The sequence below is a fragment of the Amia ocellicauda genome, chromosome 19 (assembly GCF_036373705.1).
Source record: "Amia ocellicauda isolate fAmiCal2 chromosome 19, fAmiCal2.hap1, whole genome shotgun sequence".
NCBI classification, from domain to species: Eukaryota; Metazoa; Chordata; class Actinopteri; order Amiiformes; family Amiidae; genus Amia; species Amia ocellicauda.
This window is the reverse complement of record NC_089868.1, coordinates 24,033,512-24,053,053: the sequence shown is the minus strand read 5'-3', so window position 1 is coordinate 24,053,053 and position 19,542 is coordinate 24,033,512. Positions and strand designations below refer to the sequence as shown.

At 45.9% G+C, this 19,542-nt stretch overlaps 1 protein-coding gene across 3 annotated transcripts in view; it reads left to right on the top strand.

The window, feature by feature from the left end:
• lrp8 (low density lipoprotein receptor-related protein 8, apolipoprotein e receptor) overlaps nucleotides 1-19,542 on the top strand; it is a 101,985-nt gene that overhangs the window by 75,389 nt on the left and 7,054 nt on the right. For all 3 annotated transcript variants that reach the window (XM_066691847.1, XM_066691846.1, XM_066691845.1), the window contains exons 6-16: nucleotides 450-572; nucleotides 1,161-1,283; nucleotides 3,245-3,364; nucleotides 3,528-3,653; nucleotides 8,175-8,346; nucleotides 10,953-11,180; nucleotides 11,713-11,831; nucleotides 12,113-12,252; nucleotides 13,803-13,944; nucleotides 15,364-15,516; nucleotides 16,849-17,151. In XM_066691847.1, the coding sequence (XP_066547944.1) occupies nucleotides 450-572; nucleotides 1,161-1,283; nucleotides 3,245-3,364; nucleotides 3,528-3,653; nucleotides 8,175-8,346; nucleotides 10,953-11,180; nucleotides 11,713-11,831; nucleotides 12,113-12,252; nucleotides 13,803-13,944; nucleotides 15,364-15,516; nucleotides 16,849-17,151 (1,749 nt within the window). The remainder of the gene's footprint in view (nucleotides 1-449; nucleotides 573-1,160; nucleotides 1,284-3,244; nucleotides 3,365-3,527; nucleotides 3,654-8,174; nucleotides 8,347-10,952; nucleotides 11,181-11,712; nucleotides 11,832-12,112; nucleotides 12,253-13,802; nucleotides 13,945-15,363; nucleotides 15,517-16,848; nucleotides 17,152-19,542) is intronic.

Genomic DNA, 19,542 nt, shown 5'->3' with positions numbered 1-19,542 from the left:
ATTGCACGACCTCCCAGGAGTTGCGGGATAATTGCCCCCTCATTCTGCGGATCAGCGATTCAAATATAGGATGCTTTAATAATGAATAGGTAATGTTAAAAGATAAATGAAAGAAATAAACAAGCTGTGGTGGAAAACAGCACAGTAAAATAAAAAATATATTATTTGCAGCTGCATATTTTCTCGTGCTGAGCTCACTGAATTAAAAAACTGTTCCCATTCCTAAGTGGTACTCACTAATGCAAATTAAACACATGATTCGCCATGTAAGCCACAGTTGTATACATTTAAAAGGAACTTGTTTTAAAAAAATGTCCTTGTTTTTTTTTTTTTTCCTTCAAATAAATATTACGGTATTGTTTCAAGGTTGTCCGAAAGACTTAATCCAACCCATCGTGTCTTATTTATTTTTTTCCCCTCTTTCGGTTCTTTTCTCCATTGTGCTTCAGCCTTGCTGACGTGCCGGCCGGATGAGTTCCAGTGCGGCGACGGTTCCTGCATCCATGGGATGAAGCAGTGCAACAAGGTGCACGATTGCCCTGACTTCAGCGACGAGGCGGGCTGCGTCAATGGTGCGTCCCGGCGTCGTGGAGGTTCACCCCAAAAGAGCCAACCAGCTCTTCCAAATATGCAGTGAAACAAAACGCAAAAAGCATAAGAAAGTGTCCAATCGAGAGGAGCCTATTTGCCCCATCGTGCTCGTTTGGTGTCCATTAATAACTAAGTGATCAAGGATCCTATCCAGTCTGTTTTTGAATGTTCCCAAATTGTCTCTTCAGCCACATCGCTGGGGAGTTTGTTCAGATTGTGACGCCTCTCTGTGTGAAGAAGTGTCTCCTGTTTTCTGTCTTGAATGCCTTGAAGCCCAATTTCCATTTGTGTCCCCGGGTGCGTGTGTCCCTGCTGATCTGGAAAAGCTCCTCTGGTTTGATGTGCTTGATGCCCTTCATGATTTTTAAGACTTGAATTAGCTTATCTCTTCAGTGAGCTGACTGGATTGGTTGTCTCTGAATTCAATCTTGACTGGCTTGTTGACGGCAAATATAGCCTTTTTGTTGACCCATCCTCTCGGCGGGTCTGTGTGGCGCTGCTCAGACCCCCGGGCCCCGAGTCGTCTCCTGGTTTTCACCGTCACTGTTGTCTCTCCCATCTCTCTGCAGCCACGAAGTGCGAGGGGCCCAAGAGGTTCTTGTGTAAGAGCGGGGAGTGCATCGAAAGCAGCCGCTTGTGCGACTCGCATAAGGACTGCCGAGACTGGTCTGACGAACCCATCAAGGAATGCGGTAAGAGTTTATGATGATGATGATGATTGATTGATGGACTGACTGATCGTCTGATTTTTAATGACTATTGGTATTCTCATCAAGACGGACGTGTGAATCCTAGTCTCCTTATTGCTGTGTGCAGTGAAGCCTCCCCTCTCTCCACCTGGCCGATCGGTTTTGTGTGCCACCCCTCAGGCAGAGAATGCATTTGCTGTGGGCCGCCGTAGTTTATAACCATGATCTCGGCTCGGCCGCTGTGCCGTTCATCTTTCTCTGCCGTCGCTCCCTGATAATGCTGTGCCGTCTCCAGTGTAAACAGATGTGCGGTTAGTGTCACCAAAATATATGTTCTCTCGTTTCTGGCTGTTCTCCAGTCTCTGTATCTTCACTCCAGAGCAGATCCACCGCTTGAATTGTGTCTGTGCTTTGTGTTTCTACAGTGTGGTGCCAGGCCTTGGCAAAGCATTCTCCGGGAGTTAGTTGTGCTTCTCTGTGCCACTCTGCTTTCTCGTTCGATTGTGTTGCTGCTGTGTGGCAGTGCGATTCCATTGTGTACGCTGGGTATCACATCCATGTTTGAAAGTGCCAGGCTGACTTGAACGTCCCTCCCCACACCCTCTCCCCCAATCAGATCTCTCCGCTTCACACTTATTTGAAGCTTTAATGTATAATACATAATTACGGGCCCCTTTTCACGATGATTAATTTCCCTGCAGTGTGCGGGGATGCAGATACCTTACATTCAGCCCCTGCTGTGCTTTGTGCGTTTGTGGGGAACATCCAGGTGTCTGACTGAGAGAAGCATGCCCCACAGTTGAGGGATTATGCCAAAAAGCGAATCTGTGTTTCCAGAATAGAATATATACAGTGAGGGGAAAAAAGTATTTGATCCCCTGCTGATTTTGTACATTTGCCCACTAACAAAGAAATGATCAGTCCCTTTAAGAGAGTGCTCCTAATCTCAGCTCGTTACCTGTATAAAAGACACCTGGGAGCCAGAAATCTTGCTGATTGATAGGGGATCAAATACTTATTTCCCTCATTAACATGCAAATCAATGTATAACTTTTTTGAAATGCTCATTGGATTTTGTTGTTATTCTGTCTCTCACTGTTAAAATACACCTACCATTAAAATTATAGACTGATCATTTCTTTGTCAGTGGGCAAACGTACAAAATCAGCAGGGGATCAAATACTTTTTTCCCTCACTGTATGTGGATAGAGATCCTTTGAAATCTGGGCCTCAGTATCTTGTAAAACACCCTCGTGGGTCCGATTATTACAGCAGCCTTGGCAGACAGTTGTTCGTCAATCTCTTTTGCGTCTCATTTGTCTGGATTGTGGGATTGTCTCTTGTATTACCGCAGCATCACACAACCTGTTAAACAGTCAGTCGTTATTTCAGCTGAATTTGTCAGGTGGACGGAACAAAAGGACTGAACTTTTAAACTTTGGGAACTGGACAGATAAGGTCATACAAAAAAGATGAGGTTTCCTTTAACGTTGATCACAGGGTGCTATAGGATCAGACGTTTAAATGGTTTTTTCATAGTTGTCCTCAAAATATGGCATGTGTGCAGCTTCCATTGTTCTAAATCTTGATAAAGAAAGGGGGAAACCAGATGTATACAAATCTTATTGATACAAACCATTTTAAGATTCGTTGGCCTGGTCTCTGAAGACCGTTTGATGTGTAATGGGTTAATAACATCAACAACAAAACATCCGTCAGCTTGTGTGTGAAGTGTCGTCCAGTCTAACTTTTCCATTGCAGGGATTGTGTCCGGGGGTCCTGTCAGTTTGTCACCTCGGCCACCTTTGGAGGACCCTGTGCTGAATAGACCTCCTCACATCAGTTAGCCCAGCCGCACGAAGAAAAGGTCCCTGTCAGTGTGCAGAAGGCTGCTCTTGTCGCCTCTTGCATGCTTAAACGAGCCGGGTGTATTGATCTCCGACCTCCCCTCCCCCCCCGTCCAGGTCGGAATGAATGCGAGTCCAACAACGGAGGCTGCTCCCACATTTGCACCGACCTCCGGATCGGCTATGAATGCGAATGCCCCGCGGGATACAAGCTGCTGGACAAGAAGACGTGTGGAGGTAATTTGCATGCAGGCCGCACATGCCCTTCGCTTCCCAAAAGCGCCGGGAAACAAAAGCCCCAGCCCCGGTCACCCAGGCGTCCACCCCCGCCCCCTCTCTTACCCTTCGCCCCCCTCCCGACACTGCCGTTATTGATGCGTTTCAAATATCCCTCTTGCAGACATAGACGAATGTGAGAATCCGGACGCCTGCAGCCAGATCTGCATCAATTACAAAGGCGACTACAAGTGTGAATGCTATGAAGGCTACGAGATGGACCCGGTAACCAAGACCTGCAAGGCCGTGGGTAAGGCATGCGAGATGTCCGCAGTGCTGCCCGGAGAACGCCGAGGCAGTTCCTCCTTTCACCCCAAAATTAATTAAGTTGCTTTGTATACGACGTTTACACAGCGGTCAGGGTTTGCTTTTTTTTTCCCGGGATGTACGGGCTTTGGTGGTTGGGGTTGGGAAGTCCTTGTTGGGCCGAGACGGGTATTGAGACACGATATTTGAATGCAGAATCGGGGCACTCGAGTCACGTTCCCCGTCGTTGTGTTGTACAACTGGACAGATTATATAAACTCCAAGGTAATAACTCGCTCCTCAAATTAAGTTCGATTTAAGCATGAGACAACCATGTGATTGCAATTGATGCTACACAGGTACAATCATTAGCTGGATGCAGGCGTAATTAGGAAATTTAGACAAGATTCGGTTCTGCTTCATTCATTGTTGCGTGTATATAACGTTAATTACTCACGCGCTCTACATGCGTGTTTATTACTTTTGTGCTGCTAAGTATCTGTCGCCAGATCTAAAGCCTTCATCAGACGTGACACATGATACAAAAAATTATCTCTTATCAGGGAGGGATTTGGTGTAGCCGTGATTTTAGACCGTATCATTCTATACCATACAAAAGGTATTTTTGTTTTATCTGCTTTTTTGATTGTATTTACTCTTCTCACGGTTTCTCGATTGTGGGCCTCATGCAGATGAAATAAATCTCCCGGGAGCTCGTCTGATTCTGCTCTCTCTGGTGGAGAAACAAAAGCAATTGTAAAAGCTGACTGTAAAGAAATAATAATAATGAAATAAAGTGACAGCTGAACTGATGTTACGTTCGCCCAAGCCGCACTGGGATGCTGACACTTGCTTGAGTCTATTTTAAGGTGACGCCTGTTTGCGGTAAACCCATTTCATCTGCGCTTGATGATAGAATTGCTCTGAAGGGATGGGAGGTAGTTTGACATCTAGGCTGGGAATGAAACAAAATATACTTCACTGCAGGAATTACTTGAGGAGGAACCTGCTGGAGGTTTAGTAAAAAATATATCTATATAAATATTCTCTTGAATTCTATTCAAAGGTAGATTAGAAAACGATTGTGTGCCAACAGCCAATCAATTTACAGATCTAGCGAGCATTATCGAACAATAACTGTAAGAAAGACTGAATAAGGATATATTTTTAAATTTAAAATCTATAATCTATAATTTTTCCTTCACGAAACTAGTTGGAACAGAGTTGCAGATTATGGTCCTGGTGTTTGCATCTCTGATGGGGAAAACCTGGAAGGCAGAAGGGTTTTGTTGTGAATTAAACCCTGTCTTAGACAGTAAAAAGTCCTGGTAAAGGCGCTGCATGTTGATTCATATTCTGGGTCCTTTGGAAGACCCCTGAAGACCCTCACAGGACTCATCTTACAGTGTTTGAATTGCAACGTGAGAGAGGTCTTCTGTAGAGGATTCCCATTGATTCACAAGCAATATCATTTCTTTTTCTTTTTTCCCCATTTCATTAAGAAGTTGTCTTTCAGTTCAAATAGGAACGGGCACATTCACTCTCCTTAATTTGTTTTCCTCTGCAAGAGTGCACAATGCGTGTATGCAAGTGAAGATAACGGAGGACCTCAGCACTTTCACCAATTACAAAGAACACAGAAGAGTTATTCTCGGAAAGAGAGAAGTTTTTCCCCTCTCTTTTTTTTTTTTTTTTTTTCCTTTTTCAATTTAACGCGGCTTGACGGCGGGGAAACGGCTCTGTCGCGTCTAGATAAATATTTTAATTGTCACACAGGGACAAAGAGAGGAAAAAAAAAAGAGAAGAGTGCAAAAATGACCTTCGGTGCGAACTACCCTGAAATAAATTGCGGCTTGAATGGGGACCGCTGCGCGCCGGAGTGCCCTGATGAGGGGAACTGACATGTCGAGTCTGTGGCGGTGCGCTGCTTCTGTGGAAAAGAGAATGAAAAAAGAAAAAAAGGCTATTATCTATTCCACCGGTGAACAGACATGACTTTTAAAGAGCTTTCTTCCCTCACTCAACGAGTCTAGAAAGCTTCCCGTTATCTTGTCTGGTAAACCCTTAAGACCAACCGAACATTTAGATTTCCTCCTCCTCTGTGGATACTCAGGGAGTCCGCCAGCCGCTCCTCTGCGATCACACGCCATCAAAAGCATCTCGTTGGCAGTGAATGGAGAGGGTAGACTGGCTCAAATCGCACAAGCCACAAATCCATCTTTTCAAACGGAGGCGAGGAAAACCATCCCTTAATACAGGGTAAAGCATGTCCCTCATTAGATTAATTACCCGAGCTTTGCCCCAAGTCTCAGAGAAAGAGAGGGAAGGTAACGGCAGCTCTCATTGATTTATTTGTATAATCCCTTTAGCCGACCGGCGAGATCGCATAAAGGACCGCCGGTGACAGAGCCGAGAACAATGGAAAAGTGTTGAAAACCGTGCAGTAGCGTTGACTTACAGACTAAGCCTAATTCTTTGGAAAGCAGTGGCTGGTTTGCGTAGCTTTCACCGTTTCGCTTCAGAGAAGGACATCAACACTAACCCTGTCTTCTCGTGTGATTTTAAAAAAGTATATTGTGTAGTCCATAACATAGAATAAAACCTATTATTTTGATTATCAGAACTCAGTGTAGCCTCAGAAAAGTTTGTGTTGTTTCTCTAATAAGTCCCCGGTGGACAGGAAGTCTCATTTCCCCACAGTTGGGGTGTCACTGATGTGTTTCCACAGCTCTTGTCACTTTTTTACAAAGCAAGAGAGAAAACCCGGAGACCTTGTGAGATGCGCTGATGTAGCCGAGGGAGAAAGAGAAGCGAGATACTTACTTACGAGATGCTTCAAAAGTCTTTAGCTGAGATTTAGCTGAGCAGTGGCTTGTTAAGGTGGCAAAATCCAGCATTGTCATTGTAATGACGCACTTGTGTTAAATATAACCCAGAGAATATGTGACCTATGGGAAGGCGTTCAATCAATTCAAGGCAGTTTCTGATTTTTCTCAACACCTTGCCTCGGTGAGCATCTTAAAGGGCGTCATAAATACAGTGAGCCACTCTTGAAATAAATAGCATAAAGCTAATGTATATTGTTGGCAGACTCCATATGAGGACCACTTCACAGTAAACGCCTACAAAAAAGAATATACAACTTTTTTTATGTAATGTACCGTTCTGAAGATTTTAATGATGGCTCAGCCCATGGAAAACACAAGCCCCCCAACGAAGAGGGTCTTTCTCTAAGCCTGTGTGGTTTTATTTCAGTTCTTCTTGGGCCTGATCTGGAAATATCGGGATAAAAAGTGCATTATTCTCGGAGGAGGTAGTTGGATAGTCATCAGGAGGTATTTGATCGATTGCACATGTTATACCCGACCGAGCGTGTGTGTTTGTGCGCATGTGTATCCAATCTGAGAGCGTGTTGAGGTATTTCGTGAAGATTAATTTGCGATCACAGTGAAAATGGCTCGGGGGCTCCTTTGACTCGGGGAAAAGCAGAACAAGTAACTGTAGCATAACCTGCTCCTCCCCCACCTCGGGAATTCCACCAAACTGAGAGAGACGATTCTGTGATCAAAAGGATATAATTACATCTTAAAATGTGATTAAAATTACAAAGAAATTATCTCCTTGTTCTAGAAACCTGGACTTTGAAATCTTCAGCCACGTCCACATCGTTTCTCTACGACTTTTTTAATCTGATGCCAGTGTTGGCCTCACTGTCTCCGTCATGTCGATGTGACAAGGAATATTAGAGTCTATTCGTCATTGTCACTCGGGTCTCTGTGAGTATATACGTGTTTTCGGAAGGAACAACAAAGAAAAAACAACCCTGCCACCGTCTCAAATTAAAGTATTTTTGCAAATACACAGAGAGAATAGACTTGTTAAACAAACTGAAGATATAAAAGCTGTAAATAATGCTCAATAGTCTAAGCAACAGAATGAGAGACCAATGATAAAAACAGACTCTTTTATATAACCATGAAAGCAGGGAAGTTTGAAACCAGGCACAGATTCCCTTTTCACAGGAAACGAGAGAGAGTCACCTTAGTATGGACACTGACCTCTGGGCACCAGGGCACCGGAGAGCTATTACAAAGGATAAGGTAAATCAGAGATGCACGGGGGGACTGAGACAGGTAATGGAGAATGGATACAAATCCTAATACTTTATGACAACAGTGTTAACTGTTCCCAGAGGCGCCATCCATAGAAAATCACAAGCCCAGAACACTATGGTTGGGGAGAACTGTTTGAGCCTAAATTAGACGTCTCAATTCCCATAAATACTGATATAATAAACTCCGGGGAATGATGAATGTGGGGGAGAAATGCACGCCTGCAAATCTCCACACTCTCCTTTGAATTGCAGGAATTATTGTATCATTTAATCCCTTATTTCCAGGCGGAGGCCATATAGATCCAACAGGTCACATGACCTACAGTCTGTGCCATGTTCTCTCGATTGGCGGCCTTTTGAATGACGTGCTCCAGTTGTAAAGAACTCTTTCCTCCCGTCCGCCTCTCCCAGGAAAAAGCCCCTACCTGATGTTCACCAACCGGCACGAAATCCGCCGTATCGACCTGGTGAAGCGGGACTACACCCAGGTGGTGCCCACCCTGAAGAACGCCATCGCGCTGGACGTGGACGTCGCCACCAATAAGATGTACTGGTGCGACCTCTTCCACCGCAAGATTTACAGGTAAAGCCGGACTGCCCAGTGTGACCCAATTTAAACACTGTGCCTAAAATCATGCGCAGACCAAATCAGCTCTGTTAATGCAGTTTATACTTAGTTTGAAAGCATTAAAAAGCATGTTAACTTATCTTTATTTTACAAAGATCGGAAAACATAATCACCAAATAGGGTCACAACTCAAGGGATCAGGGTTGGGAACCGCTGAGGTAAAATCTTCTCCCATTACTAAAGGGTGTGTTTGGGCTGAATGTCTATATACTTATTTGGTTCACTAAGGACCACTGCTTTGCCTTTTCTATGTATTCGAACATAAGACAGTGTCCAATCGAGAGGAGGCCATTCGCCCCATCGTGCTCGTTTGGTGTCCATTAATAACTAAGTGATCAAGGATCCTATCCAGTCTGTTTTTGAATGTTCCCAAATTGTCTCTTCAGCCACATCGCTGGGGAGTTTGTTCAGATTGTGACGCCTCTCTGTGTGAAGAAGTGTCTCCTGTTTTCTGTCTTGAATGCCTTGAAGCCCAATTTCCATTTGTGTCCCCGGGTGCGTGTGTCCCTGCTGATCTGGAAAAGCTCCTCTGGTTTGATGTGGTCGATGCCTTTCATGATTTTGAAGACTTGGATCAAGTCCCCACGTAGTCTCCTCTGTTCCAGGGTGAAAAGGTTCAGTTCCTCAGTCTCTCAGTAGGACTTTCCCTTCAGACCTGGAATAAGTCTGGTTGCTCTCCTCTGAACTGCCTCTTAAATAGTGTATTTAAAAAAAAAGCAAAAAACAAAGTGTGGCAGTGCTTTTAAAAAAATAAAATCTTTACAGTCTGATTCAAGTCATGCCAGATAAATGATAAATGATAATTTGGTGTTCGTTTGCCGGCTGTCAAAAAAGCTATAATTCCCGATTCAATAGAGCCACATGAAAGAAATCGAAAGAGGCTCTCTTCCCTTTTTTGCACTGCCAGTCCGCCACGCTAATTAGCTCTGATTTTATGAATGATATGCACGTAAGTACAGTGTTGAGCTGGGGAGGTCTTCTCCGTTTGCTGCAGAATGGATAAGCAGAATAATAAACTGACAGACTCCTCTTGCCTTCGCTGGCCTGGCTGCCGTGGTGTAGGCCGTAAAAGGGCTGGCCGGCGGTCTGAGAGGAGGAGGTGTTTGATGTGTGACACGTCCGGTACAAAGGTGTGGAGCGATTGAAGGGAGAGAGTGCATCCTTCACTCATTCCTCTGCCATTGCTTGCCATTTCACGAGCTCGGGGACTTAAGCTGCCGCCGCTTCAAGAGGGGCTTCAGGAGAGCGGCTAAATAATTTGCAGCACCGTATGTTTCGAGTAATTTACCCCTGGAATCAGTGTGTGTTCATTATTCATCCTCACATCCTGAAGGAGAGAATAAATGCTTGTTAAGAGCCTCACATCATCGGGTCTCTGTGTCCACTCTCCCTTCTTCCTGATGCAACACTTTCCTCTCCACCTAGAACAATACAAGCCCTCTGCTCATTATTATTTTATCACAGTACAGTTTAAAACTCATTAAACTCTGGCAGAGCGCTTTTGGTTTCTTAAGGGCTCAGGAAAATCTCGGAGTAATTAAATCATAATACTGGAAAGACTTCACAAAAATAAACCTCCTGTAAGTATGCTGTAGCTGTGCTCTCGTGTCCCGACCTCAGAGTCTAAACACTCTTCAATACTTTTAGATCTTTGTTTAAAGGGGAGTTTGGGAGGCTAGAATACGGCGTAATTTATTTGTTCTTTTTGCCCCCCCCCCCCCCCCGCTAATTAATTCTGATAAGCATCATTTAGGTCAGTGCGATTTTAGGTTCAAGCCGTAATTAAGACGGTTTAGACACTGCCACGAACACAGGCAATTAGGACTACAATCTGTTTCCCGCGTTTATCTCATTAATCTTTGCCTCGTCCCATTTCACTCTCGCAGAAACTGGAGGTCCGTAATATATTTAGTTGGAGGTGCTCTGCTCCACTTTCCTGCCTTTCTTTCTCTCTGTATATGTTGTTACCGTACGAAGTGGGGCAGGATATTCCTAAAATTAGCCACCTCGACGGATCTGCAGGATCTATGAATAACATTTCGGAGGGGACGGTGCTGGTCCTTGTGATTTGAGGAAAGTTCTCTCAGAAAAGTTAACTGCAGCACTGGCTTGGTCTTCCTGAATACCCACGATGCCAAGGGGCACATTCAAGTAAAGACAAAACGTATCGTTAAACTTGGCTTCTGTGTAAAGGAGGTGTCTGTATTTTCTCCTTTTAAAGTGATGGCTTTCCCTGTGTTGGTGTGGAAGACCCTCATAGCTGGTGCCATACAACACTGCGGTAGCACAACCCAAACTGGTTGTGTCCAGGGGCCAGCTGTAGAAAACCTCAATTACTGAGTTACACAAGTGTGAGAATACAACAGCTTTTCCCTGACTATAATATTGAAGGTAATGCGTAGGATGTACCTTTTTAACACCCTTAAACTGTATTGAAATTTAAGGGGAGAGCAATGTTTTTTTAATACAATTGGACACTTGCATCCTTCTCTTCGGTGTTATTGGATACGTAACATGATAAACTCACCGCTCGGCCCTTGTGCTTGTCCGTTTGTCCCCAGCGCTTACATCAACAAAGCCAGCGATGTGTCCCAGCAGGTGACGCTCATAGACTCCTACCTCCACTCCCCCGAGGGCCTGGCCATGGACTGGGTTCACAAGAACCTCTACTGGACCGACTCCGGGAACAAGACCATCTCAGTGGCAACGGCCGACGGCAAGAAGCGGAAGACGCTGATCAGCAGCGACCTGAGCGAGCCGCGCTCCATCGCCGTGGACCCCAAGCAAGGGTGAGACGATCCTGTAACCGCCGTCTTGGTCTCGTTTGCCAGAGAGGGGCGGTAAGGGCCGTCCTGGTCGTTGTGGTGTGTCCCACCTGTTCCTGATCGCTGTGAAATGTTACAGTCCCTCTCATTTTGAATATGCATCTCCTCAGGATACTCGGCTCTGAATCACTAAGGTATGGGAGCATGAAACACAGGCAAATAAACGTTCGGGCCAATTCATGAGTAATTGTTGCCGGTGGGTATCCGCTTTGAAGAGGCAGGCTGGGGAATGGAGTATGGCGACGCACACAGATGCTCAAAGCCGTTTTCTCTCTCAGAATCGCATCTGGCTTTGAGTATCGTGTTACGTTTACTACAGTCGTGACCAGAAAGAATCCTTGTGAAGCGGTTTGAAAGATAACCGCGAAGCATTAACGAGGTCAATGTGTCGAGTAAATTACTGGATCTATATCAGTATTACTTTGAATTCCTATCTCCTCTGCACACCTGCCTCAGTCTGATATTTTACACGGCCGATCATTGTGGTTTTTTTTAGGTTCATGTACTGGTCTGACTGGGGCACCAATGCCAAGATTGAGAAGGCCGGGCTGAACGGTGTGGACCGGCAGATACTGGTGTCCGAAAGCATCGAGTGGCCCAACGGCATAACTCTGGGTAAGACTCGGGGTCCGAAGACGTGAGGCGTGAGGCGTGGCAGCGTTGTTCTCTGTAACAATATATTGTAACTTGAACTGCGATCTAACGTGTTCTTGCCATTGCCATAATTCGTGGCACATTTGAAAAGTATTTATTCCAGGTGCAAAGGATTTGTATTTCTCAATTTTAGAGCTGAATGTGTGTATTGCTGTATAAGTGTGTTTCACTCCAGTCCCGATTTAATTAGTCTATTAATCGAGGTGATGCCGTCTCTAACTCCGCCCCGTGTTTCGTTTCAGATTTGCCCAACAGGCGTCTCTATTGGGTAGATTCAAAGCTCCATCTCATCTCCAGCATTGACTTCAGCGGGGCCGGCAGGAAGGTCCTGATCTCATCCACTGACCATCTGAGCCATCCATTCGCCCTGACCGTGTTTGAGGTAATGACTGGGTCTGCGTGGGGAATAATACGGCGCAGTAGATGAGTGTTTTCGAAGGCTGAGCATCGGCCGAGATTGAAACGAGATTAAAGCGCCTTTGTGGCCAGGAGACCATAACAGATTTCCGCTGTGATGCCGAATTATTCAGCATTAGCTGTGTCAGTCTAATCATACTTTACAGACATCGCTCTGACAGCACGTTGATGATGTTCCCAGTCGCCCTCGGGGTCTCTGGCTTGAGCGAGGAAAATAAACCTTTTTTTTTTTGGTGCTTTGTTGTTCTTTTAAACTGCCGAGTGGGAAAGCTAGTACCTTTGTTTTCCTGGGGGTGGTGAGAGAGAGATGCAGCTGGAATTTACTGCCTCCCCGAAATTAAATCAGACTTCATTGCACCGGGTTTAAGCGCTGTAAACCGGTAATGTTTGTGGCAGCCGAATGGCTTAACTGTATTCCGGGAGTCTCAGTGCTTTCTCGGAGAACGTGCCGGCACGTTTAAATCTTTCTGTTTCGTTTGACTCGTAGAATGTAGGCCATGCAGGAACAACGCTGCTTTGCTTAGCACATTTTTCATCCATACAGACAGATTATTTTATCTTTCCCCCATCCTGTATTGCTGACGGGTAGGGAAGGAATTTCATACCGTTTAGCTAAAATGCACTGTGTGGTTAAGGGCACATTTCTAAGGGCTTAGCAGATGTGGCTGCAATGAAGATGTCTCTCTCTCACCTTATCGGTTGCTTTTCTGTGTAATTGCTGGTTGTGAGCACTACAAGCCTGATTATTAGACCGAGAAGCCTGGAGTCCCCTGGTCTGCCTTGGCTGTATCCTTTTCGGTCAGTAAATTGTGTAAATAAACTTGATGTGCTACCATTTGAGTTTTCTTCAGTAGCTGGCTTGACAACCTTTCCGGGAAGTTCACTTCAGCCCCAATATCGAACGTGAGGCCGTACTGTACCTGCCGTACAAAACGCCACCGCTTAAACGGTCTTTAAAAACAATAACGATAGAAGTTTGGCAAACGCGCGTCTCTAAAAGTCATAATTCTGTGGAAGTTATTTGCTGCTTTGCTCGATCTCCAGCGGTGCAAGCATGAGCTCTCCTGGCAGGGCTTCGCTCGGCGGAGTCAGTGACTAAGAGGTTGCCAGCGTGAGTTAGCTTTGCTTTCTGTCGTTTCTCTTCCCTCCACAACCGATACGTCTGCCGTTGCTGGGGAAACGGGAGGACCGTCAGCTCGCATCCCTCACGCTGCTTTTGTTACCATTCATGCAGCTGATAAGAGAGGAAAACAAACCACAACAGAACAGCATAAACTCGTCCCGATCGTGTTTGTTTGTTTGTTGTTTGCTGAAAACCTTGATGGAAAGATTTCCCATTTGATATGCAGCTTTAATTAGGCCGGCTGCAAAGCGCTCGCTGTACCCTCTGAAATCGCAATCGTCTGATTTGAAGTTTCATTTCCGATGTGCCCAGAGCAGAAGGCCTTATCAGCGTCTCATCGGAGAGTAGGCGAACGCGGCGGCTGCTTCACGGGCTGTGGTTGTTTTCTGCAGGACAGGGTCTATTGGACAGACTTGGAGAACGAGGCGATCTACAGCGCCAACCGGCTGACCGGACTCGACGTCTCCACGCTGGCCGAGAATCTGAACAACCCCAACGACATCGTGGTGTTTCACGAGCTCAGGCAGCCGAAAGGTAAGAGTCTGAGGTCAGAGACGTAAGGGACCGTGGCATCGGTACACGACGCGCAGTGACAGCCACGGTGATTGAGACGGCTGCAGGCTATAACCTCACACTTAATTCGTCTCGCATACATAAGAACATAAGACAGTGTCCAATCGAGAGGAGGCCATTCGCCCCATCGTGCTCGTTTGGTGTCCATTAATATCTAAGTGATCAAGGATCCTATCCAGTCTGTTTTTGAATGATCCCAAATTGTCTCTTCAGCCACATCGCTGGGGAGTTTGTTCAGATTGTGACGCCTCTCTGTGTGAAGAAGTGTCTCCTGTTTTCTGTCTTGAATGCCTTGAAGCCCAATTTCCATTTGTGTCCCCGGGTCTGTGTGTCCCTGCTGATCATACATACTGGGCTGCATTCACAGACCCAAGTTAGCCTCTGGTCCGACCACTCAATGTCATGTTAGGTAGAGTAGTCCTAGACTAGTTCTCCTCAAGGTCTGTGAAACCAGCCAACTGTTTTCATATTATATATATTATAAACCTTTGTATTTTCCCACTATAAGAGCTCAAATCAACCCTGTGCACCAAGGCAACCTTCACTCTTCAAAGCACGATGCATTAATAAATAAAGCACACTGTGAAAAAGAGAAATTGGGAGTATTCTGTCAGGTTTCTTGGAAAGCAGCGCTAAAATAAGAGAGAATAAGGAGTAAAGCTTTTTCTGGTAGAGCATTTTAAGGGCAATAAGAGTGCGTGACTCCAAGCTGCTTCTCTGGTATCTAAGAGAAAGAAAATGACATCGGTGGTGTACCTTATTATATCTGATTCGCCGCTGCAGCCCGAGATAATACTGTATTCTCTTACAGGGCAGGCAAATGTTAAACAATAACCAGAGATAAATTATTTCTTAATAAGCAGCAGCAGAACAGTGCACAGTGTACTCAAGAGATTTCACTTCAGCTGGTTATTTCTGTATCTCGATTTTCTAAAAATCTCTCTCTCTCTCTCTCTCTCTCTCTCTCACACAGCTGGTCCTGCAGTGGAAAATTTGCAAGGAGCTTATCATTATTACAAAAAAATTCTGGTCTGCCCTTTTGCAAAGGATCAGTAGATTTTACATTTTTTTTGTATCAGACTGCTGTAAAAACAGGAAAAATCTTACAGGATTTTACACCGTTGTCTGGAATAACTATATGGATCTCTTTATGTATAGTAATAACCTGTTTACAGCTTGTTACAGGATCCTATTATATGTCCGATCCTGAAACAGAACTCGGCGATGGTAGAGGGCTTTTTTTTTTTTCCTGTGAGGGAAGTTAGACCTTTTGCTCTCATAGCTCACACTTTGCAGAACAAAATGTCTTTCACGAGAGCTTTGACCCATCCCTGGAGATCCTGTACCTAACCTCTACGGGTCGTGTTTTCTCATTGGCAGCTCCCGACAGCTGCAACGTGGGCACGGTGCCCAACGGGGGCTGCGAGTACCTGTGCCTCCCTGCACCCCAGATAACAGAGCACTCCCCCAAATACACCTGCGCCTGTCCGGACGGCATGGAGCTTGGCAGTGACATGAGGCGCTGCGTCACAGGTAATGTCTGCTTTCTGTGAAGGCTGTGAGTGAACTAGATGCCCCCCCCCAACACACACACACACACACACACACACACACACACACACACACACACACACACACACACACACACACACACACACACACACACGGACCTCTTCTCTCCTCGTGGTGTCGGGTGCTCCAGAAATAGCAGCAGCGAGGCCTGGCAGATCAGCTCCCCTGCGCTACAGGAAATGTGGCAGTGAACTCTCTGCACGTGTGCGCTTTGCCCTCATCCAGCGGAGAAGTGGACCAGTGTGTGTCTTTAAACTCGTGCTTTTGTCGTACCTGGGGGGGCGCTTTCGATAATCCCAACCCCTTGCACCTGTGAGAGCAGGAGCATACTGTACAAACCCCCCCCCCCTGAAACGACAGCCTCACAAACGCCGCCGGACATAAGCCGCTTAACCACCATGGCAGCTGAGTCACGGTTTTGCCAAAGTTTGCAGCCGGAGATCCAGCTGTGTGGAGGAGCTGCTATGGGGGGGGTCACAGTGTATTTCATGGGGGTCGTGTGGGGGAAATTATCCTTTTCCCCGCAGTGGGAAGGAAGAGGGGCTGGAGGATATGATAAATAGGGCAGATGAACTGGAGAAGCAAATGTAAACTGCAGACGTTGCAGCTTAGGAAATAAATATATATATCTGTATAAATAGGTCAAGGCGAGATGTACTGCAGGTATGAATGCACTGTGGAGAATCTCACTCTATCCCCGGACTCTGGGTCTGGCTCGGACCGGGCCGAAGCAGATACAGCATAGGGGGAAAAAATTATTCCTACGACTGCAATATCATCTTTGTTTTAATTATGTTTACATTACATTATAGCACTTATAAGGATTTAAGACATGAACATAAGAAAGTGTCCGATCGAGAGGAGCCCATTCGCCCCATCGTGCTCGTCTGGTGTCCATTAATAACTAAGTGATCAAGGATCCTATCCAGTCTGTTGTTGAATGTTCCCAAATTGTCTCTTCAGCCACATCACTGGGGAGTTTGTTCAGATTGTGACGCCTCTCTGTGTGAAGAAGTGTCTCCTGTTTTCTGTCTCGAATGCCTTGAAGCCCAATTTCCATTTGTGTCCCCGGGTGCGTGTGTCCCTGCTGATCTGGAAAAGCTCCTCTGGTTTGATGTACTTAATTTATGAGTATTTAGTTTCTTTCATGTAGTATCACAAGTGAGCCAGATTCTCTTACGTATATTTGTTTAAAAAAATGTTACTGGTGTTTTGTTCTTCAATATCCTGTGTGACAGAGAGCAGGGAACGCATCTTCTTCTCTGTCTTAGTGTTGCTTCCTCTTCCCTGCAGCTGCGATGACTGTTAAACCGACGACCCCCACACCCGCTACCACCACGACCACGACCAGGGGGACCACAAGCATGACAACCACGACCACCACGACTCCCACGACAACGCACGCCACCACGGTCCCGCCCACCACCGTGGCCCCTGCCTTCCCCAGCACCACCGTCACCAACCCGGTCGCCAGCACCACCTGGGCCCCCTCCAAGAGCCCGGTGTCGACCATGGCTGCCCCTGCCGAAACAGCACTGCGGCCGGCCACACAGTCCAACACCCTGCTCAGGGAGAACAGCAACCTGTCCCATCGGTGTAAGTCATCCGAGCTACCTATGATGTCATAGGTTTTTTTTTGCTGGTTGTTTTTTTTTTTTCTTTCAATTCCCTTTAGAGGTGTGATATTTTAATGGGAGTTTACTGGTCTGATAGTGGAGTATTTCAGAAAGTTCTCTCCGTCTTTGTTGATCCGCTTGTGGGACGCTAAGACAAATGACTGTGCTTTGGACAGTATTGTAAAGCACCGGCCGTGTGAAGCATGATACTGTTACAGGAAATTAAAAAAAAAAACAGCCGGGGCAGATCAATAATTTAGACAAGTAGGGATGATGTTGTTTTCTTTAGCTGGCGGCGTTTACTTGAGTCATAAATCGGTGTGAGGAGAAACTGCTTTTTCATCGGCTTGATCACCCGCTTAATCCCAGCACAACATTTGAGAATCCATCGCCGTTCCCCGAAACACCACGCCGTGCCGATTCGAGCCTTTGTTGTGCCCCCTTCGCCGCCGTGAGAGCAGTCAGCTCTGTGCGCTGAGGAGCCCGTCTCTGTCACGGTTGCGGTGAATAAACGGTTCCTCTGTGGCCCATAAATTACCCAGTGGGGGAGAGGGGGCGCCGCGAGCAGCTGCGACATCCGCCGGCACCGCGACTTCGGCCCTCCGCCGGCTCGTTAACATGCACGGCCCTCGAGGAGCGCGGGGAAGGAGACACGTACGGTGTCCGTTTATCATTTCGAGAGCGCCTCCCAGTCTAGCTTTTCCACCCCCCTCCCATCCACACCTCTCAAGAATGGCTGAATTGCTAACGCTGAGCGATTTGTAGCAATAACGCAGAGTGATCTCCGCTAAACAGCACTTATTTGGCCGATTTGGAAAGCTGTCAACACCAAAAAGGGTGTGTATCATCCGGGCTTTCACGGACAAAATCCCTCTTTTCTGATGTAAACCGCAAGAAAAAACATGCTTTTTTTGTTGGTGGTGGAAGAAAAGATGTGTATTTCAGCATTACTGTTCTCCTAGTTATTCGTTTTTAGAAATTAGTTTTCTCAAACGGATTCTTTCATTTGATTCCACAATAGGCATGAACCGAAATGCTGCGTTCAAGTACACAAAATCAATCGTACAGTAAGGCCGGTGTGTACCCTGGCTACGCAGTGGCTGTAAATATTTGCCCTCAGGAATGCTGCGAGGCGTTTAGCGCTATATCAAAGCAATGATTTCGAGGCCTGCAACAGCTCTATTTTCACTTATTGTGTGGTGCAGGTTACGATCCCTGCTGCACTGATAAATATATGAATGACTCTGACAAATAGATGGCCGGGGCCAGCCGGGGCTGCCCGTGCAGGGTTTTCCAAGGCTGAAATCGTCCACTGTAGGCCCAAGGTGATACTGCAGACCTGTAATGAACAAAAGCTTGTAAATGACTGGTTGATTAATTATTTATAGAATGGGCCTTCGATGCTTTAAGGCTTACGGATAGGAAAGGAAATGGATTCGGTTTAAGTTATCGGGCGTTGTGCAAAGCTTCGATAGCTCGTGATTCGTATAAAATGAAAGAGAGAAATCTGAGTGTTCTGTGATACCGAGTAGGTTTATAAGGTCTCTGTGTACGGGAGCAGTTTAGTGTACAGATGAACATGCTCGTGCCGAAGGAAGCCTTTCATCTAGTTTCAATCTGGGCTTAGCAGCAAATGCTTGTTAAAAAGAAATAATAAATTTGCTAAAGTTACGCTTGCAGAAAACGGGAGTGGAAGAGATCACAAGAATCCTCTCACGAGGGAAGGAGCAAAACTGGGACACAAAAGTCCTTGCAAGTTTATTCTACAGCACGTTTGTTCGTGCACTTGATTGAATCTGGGTTTGTTGTGAGATGAACGGGGTCATTGCAGAGTGGTTTTTCAATTGAGGCGTGGATTGAGAGATTCGTTTCGTTTCGCGGTGGGGAGCTTTTATTTTGGACTGAAGTCGTCTCTTATAAGAAAGTCGTACAGGTCTAATGAGTTTACCACCTTTTAACAGCCTCCTGTTGACATTAGTCATCTTTTAAAAATACGACCGTCCAGTTTATCACAGTTTATAGCTATTATTATTATTATTAATTGCTGTCTCCGTTCTTCGGCGGTAGCCAAACCCACTGTACTCCAACTTCCACAAGCACTAAATTTCACAAGCCCTAATTACAGGAACAGCAATGGTCTAGCTCCCTCTAATTGTTCCACTGAAGTATGATTTATGTGCACACTGTATTGCTGTGTGTAACAGAATCTATTGTGGTGTTAGATATGAGAGGGAGAGAGAGAGAGAAAACCTTCACTAAGTTTCTCGTCCTTATCAATGCCTCGGCACAGATCCCCGCCTTCTAGGTTGACGAACCATAAAAATAAGGTATTGAGCATGGAGGGAAACATCCACTTGATCCATCTTTAAAT